This window comes from Pleurodeles waltl, chromosome 6 (genome assembly GCF_031143425.1).
Source record: "Pleurodeles waltl isolate 20211129_DDA chromosome 6, aPleWal1.hap1.20221129, whole genome shotgun sequence".
Classification (NCBI taxonomy): domain Eukaryota; kingdom Metazoa; phylum Chordata; class Amphibia; order Caudata; family Salamandridae; genus Pleurodeles; species Pleurodeles waltl.
Window position 1 is genome coordinate 112,870,033 of NC_090445.1, and position 19,180 is coordinate 112,889,212.

The 19,180-nt window shown below is 47.3% G+C and overlaps 1 protein-coding gene across 3 annotated transcripts in view; it reads right to left on the reverse strand.

Moving 5' to 3' along the window:
- The window catches only part of MLLT6 (MLLT6, PHD finger containing), a 396,940-nt gene that overhangs the window by 29,403 nt on the left and 348,357 nt on the right, over positions 1–19,180 (reverse strand). For all 3 annotated transcript variants that reach the window (XM_069237485.1, XM_069237484.1, XM_069237483.1), the window contains one exon: positions 1,869–1,977. In XM_069237485.1, coding sequence (XP_069093586.1) covers positions 1,869–1,977 — 109 coding nt within the window. The remainder of the gene's footprint in view (positions 1–1,868; positions 1,978–19,180) is intronic.

A 19,180-nucleotide genomic window follows, 5' to 3' on the forward strand; every position in this document is an offset into this window, starting at 1 on the left:
GAGAGGGAACACTGAATATATGAGGTTTGTCCCGAAGTGCGAAGGCCTGCGAGCGCCGTGGGCGGTTCGAGTCGTACCAGTGAAGTCGACCTCGATGAACTGACGAGGAAGACTGAGGAAACTGCAATCTAGAACAAAACAGACTGTGACATCTAGAAAGGAGTGAGCAACAACGGTGTCAAACTGGAGCAGAGGAGCGCACGTCCCAAACCCGATAACGGAAGAAAACAATCTAACAATGGAGTTGATGACCATGTGCATTACCAGCAAGGGGAGGAGTCACTCTACCTCATGGCTTGAAAGACCTTTTTCAAAGAAAAACAACCTACACACATCCGAGCCCAACACTAGATGGCAGAATTATGCTAAGCATATGTATCTACAGCCACACATGCCTCGAACATGGTGTTTTAATGTGTTTACTGTCAGGACATGTAAACTACAGGTCCTGCCCATATCATACGTTGCACTCTGCCTTAGGACTCAGTAGGCCGCCAGAGGGGTCACTTACAAAGAAGTACAGGGGAAGTAGTGGCTTTACCATTGCTTTGAATGACAAAGTCGGGCTAGCAGTGCACCATTGCTCTGCTAGTTTGCAGTTGCAGACTGGGGGAGACTTGTTTTACTTGGGGGAACTCCACGGTGGCACAACCCTGGGGTACCACTTTAACTTACATGTCCTGAGTAAACGGGTACCATATACTAGTGATTTACAGCCAATTTAGCCATTTCCAGTTGGGTACAGTCAATTGGACATACACTTTAGGGTCAGGACACTGTACTGAGCACACAAGCAGGCCTCTTGGGACTCAGAGTAAAAAGAAACAGCATCGTCAGTCGAAAAACCTAGGGGTGACCCTACAAAAAAGAGGCTTTTTTTTTTTTTTTTTTTTTTTTTTACAGCGCGGCAATCCTCACAGGTCTTGGAGTCATGGTCACACTCCAAACACCACACACCAAACACCACAAGCATACCAAATGGGGAGTCTCTCACAGAGTCTGTGCCAAGCACCACCACATGGTTTGAAACCAGCCAGTTTCTTAGGTGACATCCTCACACCAGGTGAGAGCTCAAAAAGTTTTTTGTTTTTTTTTAAAGTCGGAAATAGGCTCTAAAGGCTCTTACCGGATAAGCGCTATCTGGCGCAAAAGGGAAAAGAAATGACAGTGCACAGGGGTGGCGCCTACATAGGTACCCATGCACGTCACGGCACGGATGACCAAGACGGAGCCGAACTAAGCCACTTACCGGCACAAGGAGTGCTGACCAAAAAACTTCAGGATCCAATCTGACACCCGGGGATTATGCTAAAGTAAGTAATCTGTGGCTAGATGTCTCTATCCGATGCCCGTTCTAGGTGGTGAGCCTGACTAAAGATAGTGAGACTTTAATAAACATGCTTTTATTAAAACATGAATAAAACATTTCGAATTTGTCCATTTTCCCCAGTTCCTTGGCACCTCTGCCTACAGTTGTGAGAAGACGATGGCCTCTAAGGCTTGGGTAGATTGGAGATCTGTTGCAAAGCCCCGGTTTTCTTCATCCCTCTTCTCTCTCTAATACCTCCTCTATGATCAAATATGCACTAGCCTTTCATGTGCATGATATAGCTCAGCAGCCTCTTTGGTACCATTTTAGTCCCAAAAATGAATGGTTGGGTCTCCCTTTAGATCCATTATTTGCATTCCAAGCAGTATGCACATTTCTTTATAGCTGCAGGTAGGACAATCAGCTGCCTCCAAGTGAACGTTCTTCCCGTTCAGTTACTGCAGCCTTCTCTACAACTATGCCTCTGTCAGAACAAATTAAAAGGGAGCATTGCAGGCTATGGCTTTTGCAGGTTCCAGATGAAAACAGTCTATCTTACCGTTGTCAGTTGCGGAGACAGCAGTAGCTGCTGCAGCTGCTGAAGTTGCTGCTCATGCTGATGCAAGAGGTGACGTTGCTGCTCTGTAAGAGGGTTGAGTCCAGGCAAGCTGCATGGGAAACAAAACAGTTTTTCAACACAGTTGCAAGCTTTATGCTATATCCAGCTTGCTTCACCACCACTTCCCTTGCAAGCGACCACTGGAGGTAGAGAGAATTAGCACTGATCACAACTTCAAGCCCTACAAAAGAAGAAACATCTAATAGAAAATATGCATGTGTACTGCAATTTCAGTGCATTTAATACTGCACCTCTACAGTAAGCTCTGAACACCCCCTATTCATGTCTGATGCTCAGAGAAATGTGTCTGCATTTCACGTTAGTTCCCTCTAGTGTTGAAAGTGCCGCTATCATACACTCAATGTTACAAGTGTGACCGTTGAAGGCCCCACATCCTAGAGTTTGCCAAACCATATATTTTGCTGACACAGAGAAGACTTGGATTCTTACTAGGAAAGTGACACACTGGACACGTTAAATGGGATTTAACTCACATATTACATGATATTTGGACTGTATATATCTGCAAAGCAAAGATTTGCAGAAAAGTATGCATACTGTTCTTACGAGCAACTAATCTGGGAGTCAAAAGAACTTAAAAATGAAGGAAACGTGGCTGCACTGTAGAAAAAAGATAAACACTGAAATAAACTGATTTGATAATTGATGAGGACAAAATCCATGAGTAGTAGATAAAAAAGGCAAGAGCCGATATAAGGAGACAATTGGGAAACAAGTGGAGAGAATGTGGGTAGACATTACTAAAATGATAATCCATTTTCTTTGTCAATACTATCTTCTCTTAACTCGGATTCTCTATGACTGTATGCATTGCATGTCATTTGGTGAACCAGCGTGGGGACAATGACAGTCATATATGCGCGAGTGAGGTATTCTACAACATCCTCTTGCAACTCATGCAAGACGTGCATCCCGTTAAGAGAAGGACGCCCAGGGAGAAAAACCTGGATATGGTGAAGATCTCTGAAAAAGGGCTTTGGCTGTGGGTGGCAATCGGAAGTATGTCAGGAGCCTCATTCTCCATCAAGCCAATGCTCCATTTTAGATGATTTTCCTACCGCAGAATTGTTGCTGTCATCCCGTTGATTCAAATGTCAGAAAATCTAACGCAGAAATATTGTCAGACATAAACGTGTGCCCTAAATATCATTTACAAAATATTGTCCCACTTGGTGTGGGTTTTCTATTATTTAACTGTGAATAGACGTTTTGGAGTATTATACCATCTTTCATTTCAAATAAATCTATCCATAGTGTTCTCCTACAACTACCTTTTTAATTCACATTTGTGGGAAGACCCTCTCTGTCTGCCTAGAAAACTGTCTCCATAGTCCTGGTACACAATTAACAGAACTTTTTTTTTATTTGGCCAATGCCAAATCTCTTGAACTAACTTTTGAGAGATCTAGTGTTGGGTCCTGGGTGGTGCAAGTTTTTTCTTCCAAGAAGTGTTTCGAGTTACGGGATCGAGTAATCCTCTCGGTGATACTGTGCATAGGCATCGACTCCTTTGTTAGATTGTTTTCCAGCAGGCATGTTAGAAAAGGACTGTAGAGGTAGTATAGAGAAAGAGATGTCCTTTCAAGTGTAACTACATATGTAAAAATATATACAAATATAATGTAACTCGATAGTCCGCAGGCGTCAGGGGAGGAGGGAGGGCGCATGTTAATCTACAGCACTACATGCCATGAACAGATGCTCACTGGGTAACATTTTCCATTCGATCGCTGTTGTGCCTGTAGATACACATGCTCTGCATAGACTGTAAAGCAGTCCCTCCATAAAAGCGGTGGCTAGCCTGTGGGAGTTACAGTTGAACAGAAAAGTGTTTGTAGCGCAGCTTGACCTACGTTGGCTTGATGACATGCTAGTACATCCACACAGTAATGCTCTGTGATTGTATGTGGCGTCAACCATGTAGCTGCCTTACAAATGTTTAGCTGTAGGGATGATGGTAATATGAAAGTAGGGATCCTTTAGATCTAGAGCTGTCACAAAGTTGCCTTGTTGCAGAAGTGGAATAGCATTTTTAAGAGTAACCAGGTGAAAGTGTTGAGAGAATGAACTGTTTTAATACTCTGAGGTCCAGAACAGGCCTGCAAGAGCCGTCTTTTTTGTGAATGAGGAAGTAAAGGGAGTATATCCCTGATCCTTGGTGTTGTACGGGAACAGGCTCGATGAAGCATTTGAGAATAAGGGATTGAACTTCCTGGTTGGGAAGGTAGAGGTACACATGGGATGGCCTGTGAATGCAAGGAGGAATGTTTGGAGGAGTGATAATGAGCTCCAGACAACAACCTTGTTGGATAATGGAAAGGACCAATTGGTCCATGGTGTTGTTGACCCATTCTGAATGAAAATATTGAAGCTGTCCCTTGGCAGGTGTGGAGTGAGCTGAGGGAAGACGGAGGTAGTCACTGCTTTGCAGTGGAGGAAGAGCCTAGGGAGGTGGTGCTGCCCTCGTTGTTATTGCCTCTGTAGGACCTTCTATAGAAACTCCTAAAATAGGAGGGTGGAGGCTGTCGGGTTTAGGAAGTAGAGCACCCATGGCCTTAGCTGTGTCTGTGTCTTTGTTCAGCTTCTCAAAGGTAGAATCCACTTCTACATCATATCTAGCTAGTAACACCTGTGAACTGGTGATATGCCAATGGTTAGCTGCCTATGCAGCTACTCTCTTGACGGCAGTATCTATTTTCTCACTCTCCTTATCAGGAAGAAGAGAGTCCCCTGTGGCCTGGCTATAGGTGCGTTTTCGTGCAGTGGTTGCTACTATGGAGTCTGGAGGGACCTGTGACCTAATGTATAATGGATCCGAGGGAGCAGGCTTATATTTCTTGTCTTCTCTAGGGGTGATAACTTTAGAGTGGACAAGCTCCTTGAAAATCTCCTCAGCATGATGAACCATGCCAAGAAGTACTGGAAGGAATTCTCTGTGGGTAGATGTAAGCGTATCAAACAGAAAGTCCTGTTCAATAGTGTCCCTCTGTAGCTCCATATTGTGGAAAGAGGCTGCCCTTGCCACTACCAGCTGGTAGGTTGTACTTTCCTCTGGTGGTGAGGGGCGAGTGGGATACAAGTCTGGATCATTAGACAGGATGGGGTCAGGGTCATAAGTGTCCCATGGGCCCATGCCATGGTGTGTCCCACCCAAATCTTCCCCAACATATAAAGAGGATCCTTGAGGGATACTGTCTCCTGTAGTAGGCGAGGCAGGTGAATGAAGAGAGGAGGAAGGTGGAGGAGAAGAAGGGAGTAAAGAATGTGGATCAGTAGGAGGAGGAGGTGTGGTGGTCTTTTCCTTGCAAGTCTTCTTTGGAGATAGAGAAGTGTATAGTACAGGAGGAGAAGCAATAATGCATTCTATACCCTCCTGGACATGGAGGCAGTGCTGATGGTCACCATAGTCTCCAGAATAGGTTCCATAGGAGAAAATGAAGTCGAAGACTGACTGGTGTCTTTCTGCTCTGATGTTTTTTGCTCTGATGTTTTTTAATCTGTGGATTTTAGCACCTGAGTCTTCGGTCCGTGCAACTTTGTCAGCACCGAGGTGGAGGTGGTAGCCCGCTGGCTCGGAGCCGAAGTTTGGAACGAGATGGAAGCGATGTCTCGGACCAAGGTGCCGGAGGTCGAAGACGATGTCTTTGCTATTTTTGGAGCTGAGCCAGACGGCAGGCAGCCAATATGGATTTTCAGGTCTGGACATGGCCTGGTGGCAGTGGTGGTCAGGCAACCTAAACAAGGGGCTTTTTCATAGTCATGAGGTGGATAGGTGGGGCCACAGTACTCACAGGTTGCGCAGATGTTACCTCTTGGCATTCGATGTCAGACTGCATGTCAGAGTTCTGGATTGAGAAGGCCTCCTCTTGTTGTTCAGGTTCCTCGTGGGCATGTTCCTCCCCAAAGATATCCGGAGTGTCACCGAGAGTCTTGTGCTCCATCTCCAGATGATGAGCTCTTCCGTCCAGAAGCGTCTTCTTAAAGTGGATACCCAATGACACAGGAAGGACAGTCACTCACGTACTCGTCAGCAGTAAACTCAACTATGGCAACACACTCTCTGCCAGAATCAACAAGAAACTCCAAACTAGACTTCAGAGAATACAGAACCCCGAGGCCATACTGATTCTGGACATCCCCTGCCACTTCTCTGCCCACCTGAGAGACCTACACTGGCTCCCAGTCAACAAACGCATCACTTACAAGCTCCTGACCCACGCATACAAGGCCCTTCACAACACCGGATCTGCCTAACTCAACCACCGCCTCTCCTTCTACACACCCTCTAGGCAACTCCACTCTGCTCAACTGGCCCTCGCCACCATCTTCTGGATCAGGAAGAACACGGCCAGAGGAAGATCCTTCTCCTACCTCACCGTGCAGGCCTGAAACTTGATGCAGCTCCACCTCAGGTAGTCCCCCTCGCTGGCTCAGTTGAGGAAGGACCTTAAGACCTGGCTCTTCGACTGACACGCGTCCCCCAGCTGGCGCTGTGAGACCCCACAGGTGATAAGCCGCAATTTATAAATGCTGACTGGTTGATGGTCTTCTTCGACCGGAAGACTCTGCAAGCGTAACAGGTAGCTTCCTGGTGATCGGCAGAGAGCTACAAGTTAACACCAGATGTTGGTCAGTGTGGGGAAATTTAGCATGGCACCGAGGACAGAAACGAAACAGTGTTCAAGTCCATCAGCTCAGCATAATGGTCGGTTCTGCGTGGTGAGCCAGGCCCGCGATGGGCGAAGACTCCCTGGAGGGCACACGGTCAGGGTCAGGACCGATGATTCAAGAGGAACGCTAAAAAAGAAGACAGAAAGAAAGGCTTTGAACCGGAGTGTGTCGAAAGATGGGAGCAAAGACACACAAGTTTGTACCCAACGCCGGAGAGAAAGCAATCTAACGAAGGAGTTGATGCCCATGCGCAATATCACTGAGAGGAGGAATCACTTGATTCAATGACTAGAAATGCTTCTTCGAAGAATAACAACTTGCACCACTTCGGAACCCAACACTAAATGGCATACATATGCAAAGCACGTCTATCTACAGCCACACATGCCATCATATCTTTATAATAATCGTGAAATTGATTCAATATAGCCTGAGTGCCATAATGAAAATGTCACTTACCCAGTGTACATCTGTTCGTGGCATCAGTCGCAGTAGATTCGCATGTTCTGCAATAGCTCGCCATCTGGTGTTGGGCCGGAGTGTTACAAGTTGTTTTTCTTCGAAGAAGTCTTTCGAGTCACGGGACCGAGTGACTCCTCCTTTTGTCTCCATTGCGCATGGGCGTCGACTCCATCTTCGATTGTTTTTCCCCGCAGAGGGTGAGGTAGGAGTTGAATTGTAGTAATAGTGCCCATGCAATGGAGTGACTAAGTATGCACCTATTTAAGGTTGAGATGATACATATATAAATAATTGAAGGTAACTTCCAAACTGCTACAGGCTCCCGGGGAGGCGGGTGGGCACATGCGAATCTACTGCGACTGATGCCACGAACAGATGTACACTGGGTAAGTGACATTTTCAGTTCGATGGCATCTGTCGCTGTAGATACGCATGTTCTGCATAGACTAGTAAGCAGTTATTTCCCCAAAAGCGGTGGATCAGCCTGTAGGAGTGGAAGTAGTTTGAAATAATGTTCTTAATACGGCTTGACCTACTGTGGCTTGTTGTGCGGATAACACGTCTACACAGTAGTGCTTGGTGAATGTGTGAGGCGTAGACCATGTGGCTGCCTTACATATTTCTTGCATTGGGATGTTTCCTAGAAAGGCCATGGTAGCACCTTTCTTTCTGGTTGAGTGTGCCCTTGGTGTAATGGGCAGCTGTCGTTTAGCTTTAAGGTAGCAGATTTGGATGCATTTAACTATCCATCTGGCTATACCTTGTTTTGATATTGGGTTTCCTGCATGAGGTTTTTGAAATGCAATAAATAGTTGTTTAGTCTTTCTGATGTTTTTTGTTCTGTCAATGTAATACATCAATGCTCTTTTGACATCTAATGTATGTAGTGCCCTTTCAGCTACGGTATCTGGCTGTGGAAAAAACACTGGAAGTTCCACTGTTTGATTTAGATGGAACGGTGAAATAACCTTTGGCAAAAATTTAGGATTGGTCCTTAGGACGACTTTATTTTTGTGTAGTTGTATAAAAGGTTCCTGTATTGTAAACGCCTGAATCTCGCTTACTCTTCTTAGGGAAGTAATGGCGATGAGAAATGCCACCTTCCAGGTTAGGAACTGTATGTCGCAGGAGTGCATGGGTTCAAAAGGTGGACCCATAAGTCTAGTTAGGACAACATTTAGGTTCCATGAAGGAACAGGTGGTGTTCTTGGTGGTATAATTCTCCTAAGGCCCTCCATGAATGCTTTAATGACTGGTATCTTATATAGGGAAGTTGAATAGGTAGTCTGCAGGTATGCAGATATTGCTGCAAGGTGTATTTTAATGGAAGAGAAAGCCAGGTTAGATTTTTGTAAGTGAAGCAAGTAACCCACTACATGTTCTGGAGTTGTGTGTAATGGTTGTATCTGATTAATATGGCAGTAGCAAACAAACCTCTTCCATTTACTTGCATAGCAGTGCCTGGTGGATGGCCTTCTGGCTTGTTTTATGACTTCCATACATTCTTGGGTAAGTTGTAAGTGCCCGAATTCTAGGATTTCAGGAGCCAGATTGCTAGATTCAGCGATGCTGGATCTGGGTGTCTGATCTTTTGGTTGTGCTGTGTCAACAGATCTGGCCTGTTGGGCAATTTGATGCAGGGTACCACTGATAGGTCTAGCAGCGTTGTGTACCAGGGTTGCCTTGCCCAAGTTGGTGCTATCAATATGAGTTTGAGTTTGCTTTGACTGAGTTTGTTTACCAGGTAAGGAAGGAGAGGGAGAGGAGGAAAAGCGTAAGCAAATATCCCTGACCAGTTCATCCATAGGGCATTGCCTTGGGATTGTTTGTGTGGGTATCTGGATGCGAAGTTTTGGCATTTTGCGTTCTCCCTTGTCGCAAACAAGTCTATCTGAGGTGTTCCCCAGAGTTTGAAATAAGTGTTCAGAATTTGGGGGTGAATTTCCCATTCGTGGACCTGTTGGTGATCTCGAGAGAGATTGTCTGCGAGTTGATTTTGGATCCCTGGTATAAATTGTGCTATTAGGCGAATTTGGTTGTGAATTGACCAACGCCAAATCTTTTGTGCTAGCAGGCTTAACTGCGTGGAGTGCGTCCCCCCCTGCTTGTTTAGATAATACATTGTTGTCATGTTGTCTGTTTTGACAAGAATGTATTTGTGAACTATTATTGGTTGGAAAGCTTTTAGTGCTTGAAAAACTGCTAGAAGTTCTAGGTGATTGATATGCAGTTTTGTTTGATGTACGTTCCATTGTCCTTGTATGCTGTGTTGATTGAGGTGTGCTCCCCACCCTGTCATGGAAGCATCTGTTGTTATTACGTATTGTGGCACTGGGTCTTGGAAAGGCCGCCCCTTGTTTAAATTTATGTTGTTCCACCACAGAAGCGAGAGGTAAGTTTGGCGGTCTATTAACACCAGATCTAGAAGGTGACCCTGTGCTTGAGACCACTGTGATGCTAGGCATTGTTGTAAGGGCCTCATGTGCAGTCTTGCGTTTGGGACAATGGCTATGCATGAAGACATCATGCCTAGGAGTTGTAATACCATCTTTGCTTGTATCTTTTGTGTTGGATACATGCGTTGTATGATGGTGTTGAAATTTAGAATTCTTTGTGGACTTGGAGTGGCTACTCCTTTTGATGTGTCTATTATGGCTCCTAGGTATTGTTGTACCTTGCGCGGCAGAATGTTGGATTTTGTAAAGTTGACGGTGAACCCGAGTTTGAAGAGGGTTTGTATGATCTGATTTGTGTGATTTGAGCACTCTATGAACGAATGGGCCTTGATTAGCCAGTCGTCCAAATATGGGAACACATGTATTTGCTGCCTTCTTATGTGTGCAGCGACTACCGCTAGACATTTGGTAAAGACTCTTGGTGCGGTTGTTAATACGAAAGGCAGTACCTTGAATTGGTAATGTATTCCTTTGAATACAAACCTTAGGTATTTCCTGTGCGATGGGTGTATTGGTATATGGAAATAAGCATCCTTGAGGTCTAAAGTTGCCATGTAGTCGTGTAGTTTTAGCAATGGCAATACTTCTTGTAGTGTGACCATGTGGAAGTGGTCTGATTTGATGAAAGTGTTCACTACTCTGAGGTCTAGGATTGGTCTCAGCGTTTTGTCCTTCTTTGGTATCAGAAAGTACAGTGAGTAAACTCCTGTGTTTATTTGTGTGTTTGGCACTAATTCGATTGCATTCTTTTGCAATAGTGCCTGCACTTCTATCTCCAGGAGATTGGAATGGTGTGTTGTTAAATTTTGTGCTTTTGGTGGTATGTTTGGAGGGAATTGTAGAAATTCTATGCAATAACCATGTTGGATAATTGCTAGAACCCAAGTGTCTGTAGTGATTTCCTCCCATGCTTTGTAATAATGACCTATTCTTCCCCCCACTGGTGTTGTGTGGAGGGGGTGAGTGACATGTGAGTCACTGTTTAGTAGTAGGGGTTTTGGGGCTCTGAAATCTTCCTCTATTTCTAGGGAATTGCCCTCCTCTATATTGTCCCCGAAAACCTCCTCTATACTGTCCCTGGTAACTGGACGGTGTTGCTTGTGAGGTGCTGGCTTGTGTGCTTTGACCTCGAAACCCCCCTCGAAAGGGCGTTTTACGGAATGTGCTGTAATTCCCTCTGCTCTGCGGGGAGTAGAGTGCGCCCATGGCTTTGGCAGTGTCCGTATCTTTTTTGAGTTTCTCAATCGCTGTGTCCACTTCTGGACCGAACAGTTCTTTTTCATTAAAAGGCATATTGAGAACTGCTTGTTGAATCTCTGGTTTAAATCCAGACGTTCGGAGCCATGCATGCCTTCTGATAGTTACAGATGTATTAATTGTCCGTGCAGCTGTATCTGCAGCGTCCATGGAGGAGCGGATCTGGTTGTTGGAAATGGTCTGTCCCTCCTCAACCACTTGTTTTGCCCTATTTTGTAAGTCCTTGGGCAGATGTTCAATGAGATGTTGCATCTCGTCCCAGTGGGCTCTGTCATAGCGCGCAAGTAGTGCTTGGGAGTTCGCGATGCGCCACTGGTTTGCAGCTTGTGCTGCGACTCTTTAACCAGCTGCATCGAACTTGCGGCTTTCTTTATCTGGGGGTGGTGCATCTCCAGATGTGTGAGAGTTGGCCCTTTTCCTAGCTGCTCCTACAACGACAGAGTCTGGTGGCAGCTGTGTAGTGATGAAAACCGGGTCTGTAGGAGGCGCCTTATACTTCTTTTCCACCCTTGGTGTGATTGCCCTACTTTTGACCGGCTCCTTAAAGATGTCTTTTGCGTGCCGGAGCATACCAGGGAGCATAGGCAGGCTTTGGTATGAGCTGTGGGTGGAGGAGAGTGTGTTGAATAAAAAATCATCCTCGACCTGTTCTGAGTGGAGGCTTACGTTGTGAAATTGTGCTGCTCTAGCCACCACTTGAGAATACGCGGTGCTGTCTTCTGGTGGAGATGGCTTCGTAGGGTATGCCTCCGGACTGTTATCTGACACTGGGGCGTCGTATAGGTCCCATGCGTCCTGATCTTGGTCACCCTGGCTCATGGTGGTGTGAGCTGGGGAGTGTGATGGAGTTTGTGCTGGTGAGACGTTAATCACGGGCGGAGGAGAGGGTGGTGGGGTAACTCTTTTCACCACTTTTGGTTGTGGTGTCTGTTCAGTCTGGAACTCCAACCTTCTCTTTCTTTTAATGGGGGGAAGGGTGCTTATTTTTCCTGTCCCCTGCTGTATGAAGATACGCTTTTGCGTATGGTCCACATCAGTTGCTTGTAGCTCTTCCTCAAATCTATGCTTTTGCATTTGGGAGGTTAGCGAGTGCTCTTCTGTATAAGAGCCTGAAGCTGGGTCGCTTGCAGTTTGTTTCGGCATCGAAACCCTGTCTGCGTGTTTTTTCGGCTCCGAGGTGACTTTTTTCTTTTTCGGGGCCGAAACCTCTCGGCGTCGATCTGCTTCGGTGCCGCTGTCTCGGCGTCGAGCCGTGTCCACACCGGCATCTCGGTGTCGAGGCTTGTCTCCAGCACTTTCTCGGTCCCGAGAAGGCTGCGTGCCGGTGTCTCGACCGGAGTCGGACGACCTCGGCACTGTTTGGGCCTTTTTCGGTGCCGACGGTCGGTCACCGAATTTATGGGTGGAGCCATGGCCGGATGGCAGTGGCGTCCCCTGGGCCTTGTAAATGTTTCTCTGTGTGGTTTTCGACGTCTTACTCACGGTTTGTGTATCGTCGAATCCTTCGGAGTCTGAGTCTTGGATCGAGAAGGTACCTTCCTCTTCCTGTTCCTCGAACTCCCGTTGGGCTGTCGGTGCGGACGCCATCTGAAGTCTTCTGGCTCGACGGTCTCGGAGTGTTTTTCGGGACCGGAACGCACGACAGGCCTCGCAGGTGTCTTCGCTGTGCTCAGGTGACAGGCACAGGTTGCAGACCAAGTGTTGGTCTGTGTAGGGGTATTTATTGTGGCATTTGGGGCAGAAACGGAACGGGGTCCGTTCCATCGGCGTTCTTCAGCACGCGGTCGGGCCGACCAGGCCCCGACGGGGGATCGAAAAACTACCCCGAAGGGCACCGGAGCTCTTCGATCTTCGATGCGGTGTGGAATCTAAGTACGCCGATCCCGAACGCAACAATACCGACGAAAATCTTCCGAAATTAGCTAATTTTCCGTTCCGAAACTCGGAGCGACAAGAACACGTCCGAACCCGATGGCGGAAAAAAAACAATCGAAGATGGAGTCGACGCCCATGCGCAATGGAGACAAAAGGAGGAGTCACTCGGTCCCGTGACTCGAAAGACTTCTTCGAAGAAAAACAACTTGTAACACTCCGGCCCAACACCAGATGGCGAGCTATTGCAGAACATGTGTATCTACAGCGACAGATGCCATCGAACTACTTATAACTTTGAATCAAAACAGTAATGTACACAGCATCGGGTTTTCAATAGGATTCAATGGAGGGACCCGGGGGTCACTCAGATGTTGCAGGCAGGGCACAGTGGGGCTTCCCGGGCCAGCCACCGACTGGGCAAGGGTGAGGGCCATGTGCTGGTCACTGCTGCACTGGTGGTTGGTTTCTCACGGGCCTGGGGGCTGCGGGTGCAGTGCTTCTCCAGGCGTCAGATGTCTTTGTCCCCGGCAGTCGCGGTCAGGGGGGTCCTCGGGATTCCCTCTGCAGGCATAGTCGTGGGGGTGCAGAGAGGTCAGCCCAGGGTGGACACGTCATCGGATTCGCCTGTGGGTCCTTTCTGGGTCGTTGGTTTCTCTGGGCACGGGCCAGGGGCGTCGGGTGCAGAGTGGTGGGGACTCACGCTTCTGAAGTGAGGTAAGAGTCCCTTTAAAAATGGTTTCTTCTTTCTTGGTTGGACAGGTCCGCTGTCCACAGGAGTTCTTGATCCTTCTTAGTTGCAGGGCAGTCCTCTGAGTCGGCAGAGGTCGCTGGGCCCGCAGGATGCGTCGCTGGTGCAGGTTCTCTGAAGTTGTAGACAGGCCGGTAGGGCTGGGGCCAAAGCAGTTGTCTTTCTTCTTCTCTGTGGGGTTTTTCAGCTAAACAGTCCTGCTTTTTTGTAGGTCGTCAGGAATCTAAAATCCTGGGTTCAGGGTCGCCCCTAAATACTGAATTTAGGGGTGTGTTAGTGTAAGGAAAAGGCTCCCTGTTGCAATTACCCCCCACTTTTTGCTTGATACTGATGCTGACTTGACTGAGAAGTGTGCTGGGACCCTGCTAACCAGGCCTCAGCACCAGTGTTCTTTCACCTAAAATGTACCATTGTCTCCACAATTGGCACAACCCTGGCACCCAGGTTAAGTCCCTTGTAACTGGTACCCCTGGTACCAAGGGCCCTGATGCCAGGGAAGGTCTCAAAGGGCTGCCACCCTAGGGACCCCTCCCTCAGCACAGACACACTGCTTGCCAGCTTGTGTGTGCTGGTGGGGAGAAAATGACTAAGTCGACATGGAACTCCCCTCAGGGTGCCATGCCAACCTCACACTGCCTGTGGCATAGGTAAGTCACCCCTCTAGCAGGCCTTACAGCCCTAAGGCAGGGTGCACTATACCACAGGTGAGGGCATAGGTGCATGAGCACTATGCCCCTACTGTGTCTAAGCAAAACCTTAGACATTGTAAGTGCAGGGTAGCCATAAGAGTATATGGTCTGGGAGTCTGTCAAAAACGAACTCCACAATTCCATAATGACTACACTGAATACTGGGAAGTTTGGTATCAAACTTCTCAGAATAATAAACCCACACTGATGCCAGTGTTGGATTTATAAAAAAAATGCACACAGAGGGCATCTTAGAGATACCCCCTGTATTTTACCCAATTGTTCAGTGCAGGACTGACTGGTCTGTGCCAGCCTGCTGATGAGAGCCGAGTTTCTGACCCCATGTGGTGAGGGCCTTTGTGTTCTCTGAGGACAGAAACAAAAGCCTGCTCTGGGTGGAGGTGCTTAACACCTCCCCCCTGCAGGAACTGTAACACCTAGCAGTGAGCCTCAAAGGCTCAGGCTTCGTGTTACAATGCCCCAGGGCACTCCAGCTAGTGGAGATGCCCGCCCCCTGGACACAGCCCCCACTTTTGGCGGCAAGTCCAGGAGAGATAATGAGAAAAACAAGGAGGAGTCACTGGCCCCTAAGGTGTCCTGAGCTGAGGTGACTCTGACTTTTAGAAATCCTCCATCTTGCAGATGGAGGATTCCCCCAATAGGTTTAGGGATGTGCCCCCCTCCCCTCAGGAAGGAGGCACAAAGAGGGTGTAGCCACCCTCAGGGCTAGTCGCCATTGGCTACTAACCCCCCAGACCTAAACACACCCCGAAATCGAGTATTTAGGGGCTCCCAGAACACAGCAAGATAGATTCCTGCAACCTAAGAAGAGGAGGACTGTTGAACTGAAAACCTGCAAAGAAGACGGAGACACCAACTGCTTTGGCCCCAGCTCTACCGGCCTGTATCCCCACTTCTAAAGACACTGCTCCAGCGACGCGTTCCACAGGGTCCAGCAACCTCTGAAGCCTCAGAGGACTACCCTGCATCTAGAAGGACCAAGAACTCCCGAGGACCCCAAAGACTGCAACTTTGTAACAAAGAAGCAACTTTGAAACAACACACGTTTCCCGTCGGAAGCGTGAGACTTGCACCCGACGCCCCCGGCTCGACTTGTGGAGAACAAACACCACAGGGAGGACTCCCTGGCGACTACAAGACCGTGAGTAGCCAGAGTTGACCCCCCTGAGCCCACACAGCGATGCCTGCAGAGGGAATCCCGAGGCTCCCCCTGACCGCGACTGCCTGCTTCAAAGACCCGACGCCTGGTAAAGACACTGTATCTGCAGCCCCCAGGACCTGAAGGATCCGACCTCCAGTGCAGGAGCGACCCCCAGGTGGCCCTCTCCCTTGCCCAGGTGGTGGCTACTCCGAGGAGCCCCCCCCTTGCCTGCATCGCTGAAGAGCCCCTTGGTCTCCCATTGAATCCTATTGCGAACCCGACGCCTGTTTGCACACTGCACCCAGCCGCCTCCGTGCTGCTGAGGGTGTGCTTTTTGTGTTGACCTGTGCCCCCCCCGGTGCCCTACAAAGCCCCCCTGGTCTGCCCTCCGAAGACGCGGGTACTTACCTGCTGGCAGACTGGAACCGGGGCACCCCCTTCTCCATTGAAGCCTATGTGTTTTGGGTACCACTTTGACCTCTGCACCTGACCGGCCCTGAGCTGCTGGTGTGGTAACTTTGGGGTTGCTCTGAACCCCCAACGGTGGGCTACCTTGGACCCAAACTTGAACCCCGTAGGTGGTTTACTGGGCTACCTTGGACCCAAACTTGATCCCCGTAGGTGGTTTACTTACCTGCAGAACTAACAAACTCTTACTCCCCCCAGGAACTGTTTAAAATTGCACTAAGTGTCTAGTTTTAAAATAGCTATATGTCATTTGTGTGACAACTGTATATGCTATTTTGCTAATTCAAAGTTCCTAAAGGTCATAATGAAAATGTCACTTACCCAGTGTACATCTGTTCGTGGCATCAGTCGCTGAAGATTCACAAGTTGTGCATAGCCCGCCATCTGGTGTTGGGTCGGAGTGTTACAAGTTGTTTTTCTTCGAAGAAGTCTTTCGAGTCACGGGACCGAGGGACTCCTCCTCTTTGTCTCCATTGCGCATGGGCGTCGACTCCATCGTCGATTGTTTTCCCCGCAGAGGGTGAGGTAGGAGTTGTTTGTTAGTAATAGTGCCCATGCAATGGAGTGAATAAGTATGTACCTATTTAAGATTTAATATATTTACAAATGTACAAAGTTGAGGCTAACTTCCAAACGGCTACAGGCTCCCGGGGAGGTGGGTGGGCACATGTGAATCTTCAGCGACTGATGCCACGAACAGATGTACACTGGGTAAGTGAAATTTTCAGTTCGATGGCATCTGTCGCTGTAGATACACATGTTGTGCATAGACTAGTAAGCAGTTATCTCCCCAAAAGCGGTGGCTCAGCCTGTAGGAGTGGAAGTAGTCTGAAATAAGGTTCTTAGTACGGCTTGACCTACTGTGGCTTGTTGTGCGGAGAGCACGTCTACACAGTAGTGCTTGGTAAATGTGTGAGGCGTAGACCATGTGGCTGCCTTACATATTTCGTGCATTGGAATATTCCCCAGGAAGGCCATTGTAGCGCCTTTCTTTCTGGTTGAGTGTGCCCTTGGTGTAATGGGCAGTTGTCTTTTTGCTTTAAGGTAGCAGATTTGGATGCACTTAACTATCCATCTGGCTATACCCTGTTTCGATATTGGGTTTCCTGCGTGAGGTTTTTGAAATGCAATAAACAGTTGTTTAGTTTTTCTGATGTTTTTAGTTCTGTCGATGTAGTACATTAGTGCTCTCTTGACGTCTAATGTATGTAGTGCCCTTTCAGCTATGGAATCTGGCTGTGGGAAGAACACTGGTAACTCTACCGTTTGATTTAGATGGAACGGTGAAATAACTTTTGGCAAAAATTTAGGATTGGTCCTTAGGACTACTTTATTTTTGTGTAGTTGGATAAAAGGTTCTTGTATTGTACTTCCTAGAGATGTGATGGCGATGAGAAATGCAACTTTCCAGGTTAGGAATTGTATTTCGCAAGAATGCATAGGTTCAAAGGGTGGACCCATGAGTCTTGTTAAGACGATGTTGACGTTCCATGAAGGAACAGGTGGTGTCCTTGGTGGTATAATTCTTTTGAGGCCTTCCATAAACGCTTTAATGACAGGTATCCTAAATAGTGAAGTTGAATGGGTAATCTGCAGGTATGCAGATATTGCTGCGAGGTGTATTTTAATGGAAGAGAAGGCCAGGTTCGATTTTTGTAAGTGTAGTAAGTAACCCACTACATCCTTTGGAGATGCGTGTAATGGTTGAATTTGATTCTGATGGCAGTAGCAAACAAACCTTTTCCATTTGCTTGCATAGCAGTGTCTAGTGGATGGTCTTCTAGCTTGCTTTATGACTTCCATACATTCTTGTGTGAGGTTTAAGTGTCCGAATTCTAGGATTTTAGGAGCCAGATTGCTAGATTCAGCGATGCTGGGTTTGGATGCCTGACCTGTTGTTTGTGTTGTGTTAACAGATCTGGCCTGTTGGGCAACTTGACGTGGGGTACTACTGATAGGTCTAGCAGTGTTGTGTACCATGGTTGCCTTGCCCATGTTGGTGCTATCAGTATGAGTTTGAGTTTGTTTTGACTCAATTTGTTTACTAGATATGGAAGGAGAGGGAGAGGGGGAAAAGCGTACGCAAATATCCCTGACCAGTTCATCCACAGGGCATTGCCTTGAGACTGCCTGTGTGGGTATCTGGATGCGAAGTTTTGGCATTTTGCGTTCTCCTTTGTTGCAAATAAGTCTATTTGAGGTGTTCCCCAACGTTTGAAGTAAGTGTTTAGAATGTGGGGGTGAATTTCCCATTCGTGGACTTGTTGGTGATCTCGAGAGAGATTGTCTGCAAGTTGATTCTGGATCCCTGGAATAAACTGTGCTATTAGGCGAATGTGGTTGTGAATTGCACATTGCCATATTTTTTGTGCCAGAAGGCACAGCTGTGTCGAGTGTGTCCCCCCCTGTTTGTTTAGATAATACATTGTTGTCATGTTGTCCGTTTTGACAAGAATGTATTTGTGAGTTATGACTGGTTGAAATGCTTTTAATGCTTGGAAAACTGCTAGTAGTTCGAGGTGATTTATATGCAGCTTTCTCTGATGTACGTCCCATTGTCCTTGTATGCTGTGTTGATTGAGGTGTGCTCCCCACCCTGTCATGGAAGCATCTGTTGTTATCACGTATTGTGGCACTGGGTCTTGGAAAGGCTGCCCTTTGTTTAAATTTATATTGTTCCACCATAGAAGCGAGAGGTATGTTAGGCGGTCTATCAACACCAGATCTAGAAGCTGACCCTGTGCTTGTGACCATTGTGATGCTAGGCACTGTTGTAAGGGCCGCATGTGCAACCTTGCGTTTGGGACAATGGCTATGCATGAGGACATCATGCCTAGGAGTTGTAATATCATCTTCGCCTGTATTCTTTGTGTTGGATACATGCGTTGTATAATCTTTTGGAAATTTTGAACCCTTTGTGGACTTGGAGTGGCTATTCCCCTTGTTGTGTCTATTGTCGCTCCTAGGTATTGTTGTACTTTGCACGGCAGAATGTGTGATTTCGCATAGTTGATGGTGAAACCGAGTTTGTAGAGGGTTTGTATGACCTGATCTGTGTGGTGTGAGCACCTTGTCAGTGAGTCGGTCTTGATTAGCCAGTCGTCTAGATACGGGAATATGTGTATTTGCTGCCTTCTGATGTGTGCAGCCACTACTGCTAGGCATTTTGTGAAGACTCTTGGTGCAGTTGTTAAACCGAACGGCAATACTTTGAATTGGTAATGTATTCCTTTGAATACGAACCTTAGGTATTTTCTGTGCGACGGATGTATTGGTATGTGGAAATACGCGTCCTTCAGATCTAAGGTTGTCATGTAATCTTGTTGCTTTAGCAATGGTAACACTTCCTGTAGCGTGACCATGTGAAAGTGTTCTGATTTGATGTATGTGTTTAGTGTCCTGAGGTCTAGGATTGGTCTCAGTGTTTTGTCCTTCTTTGGTAT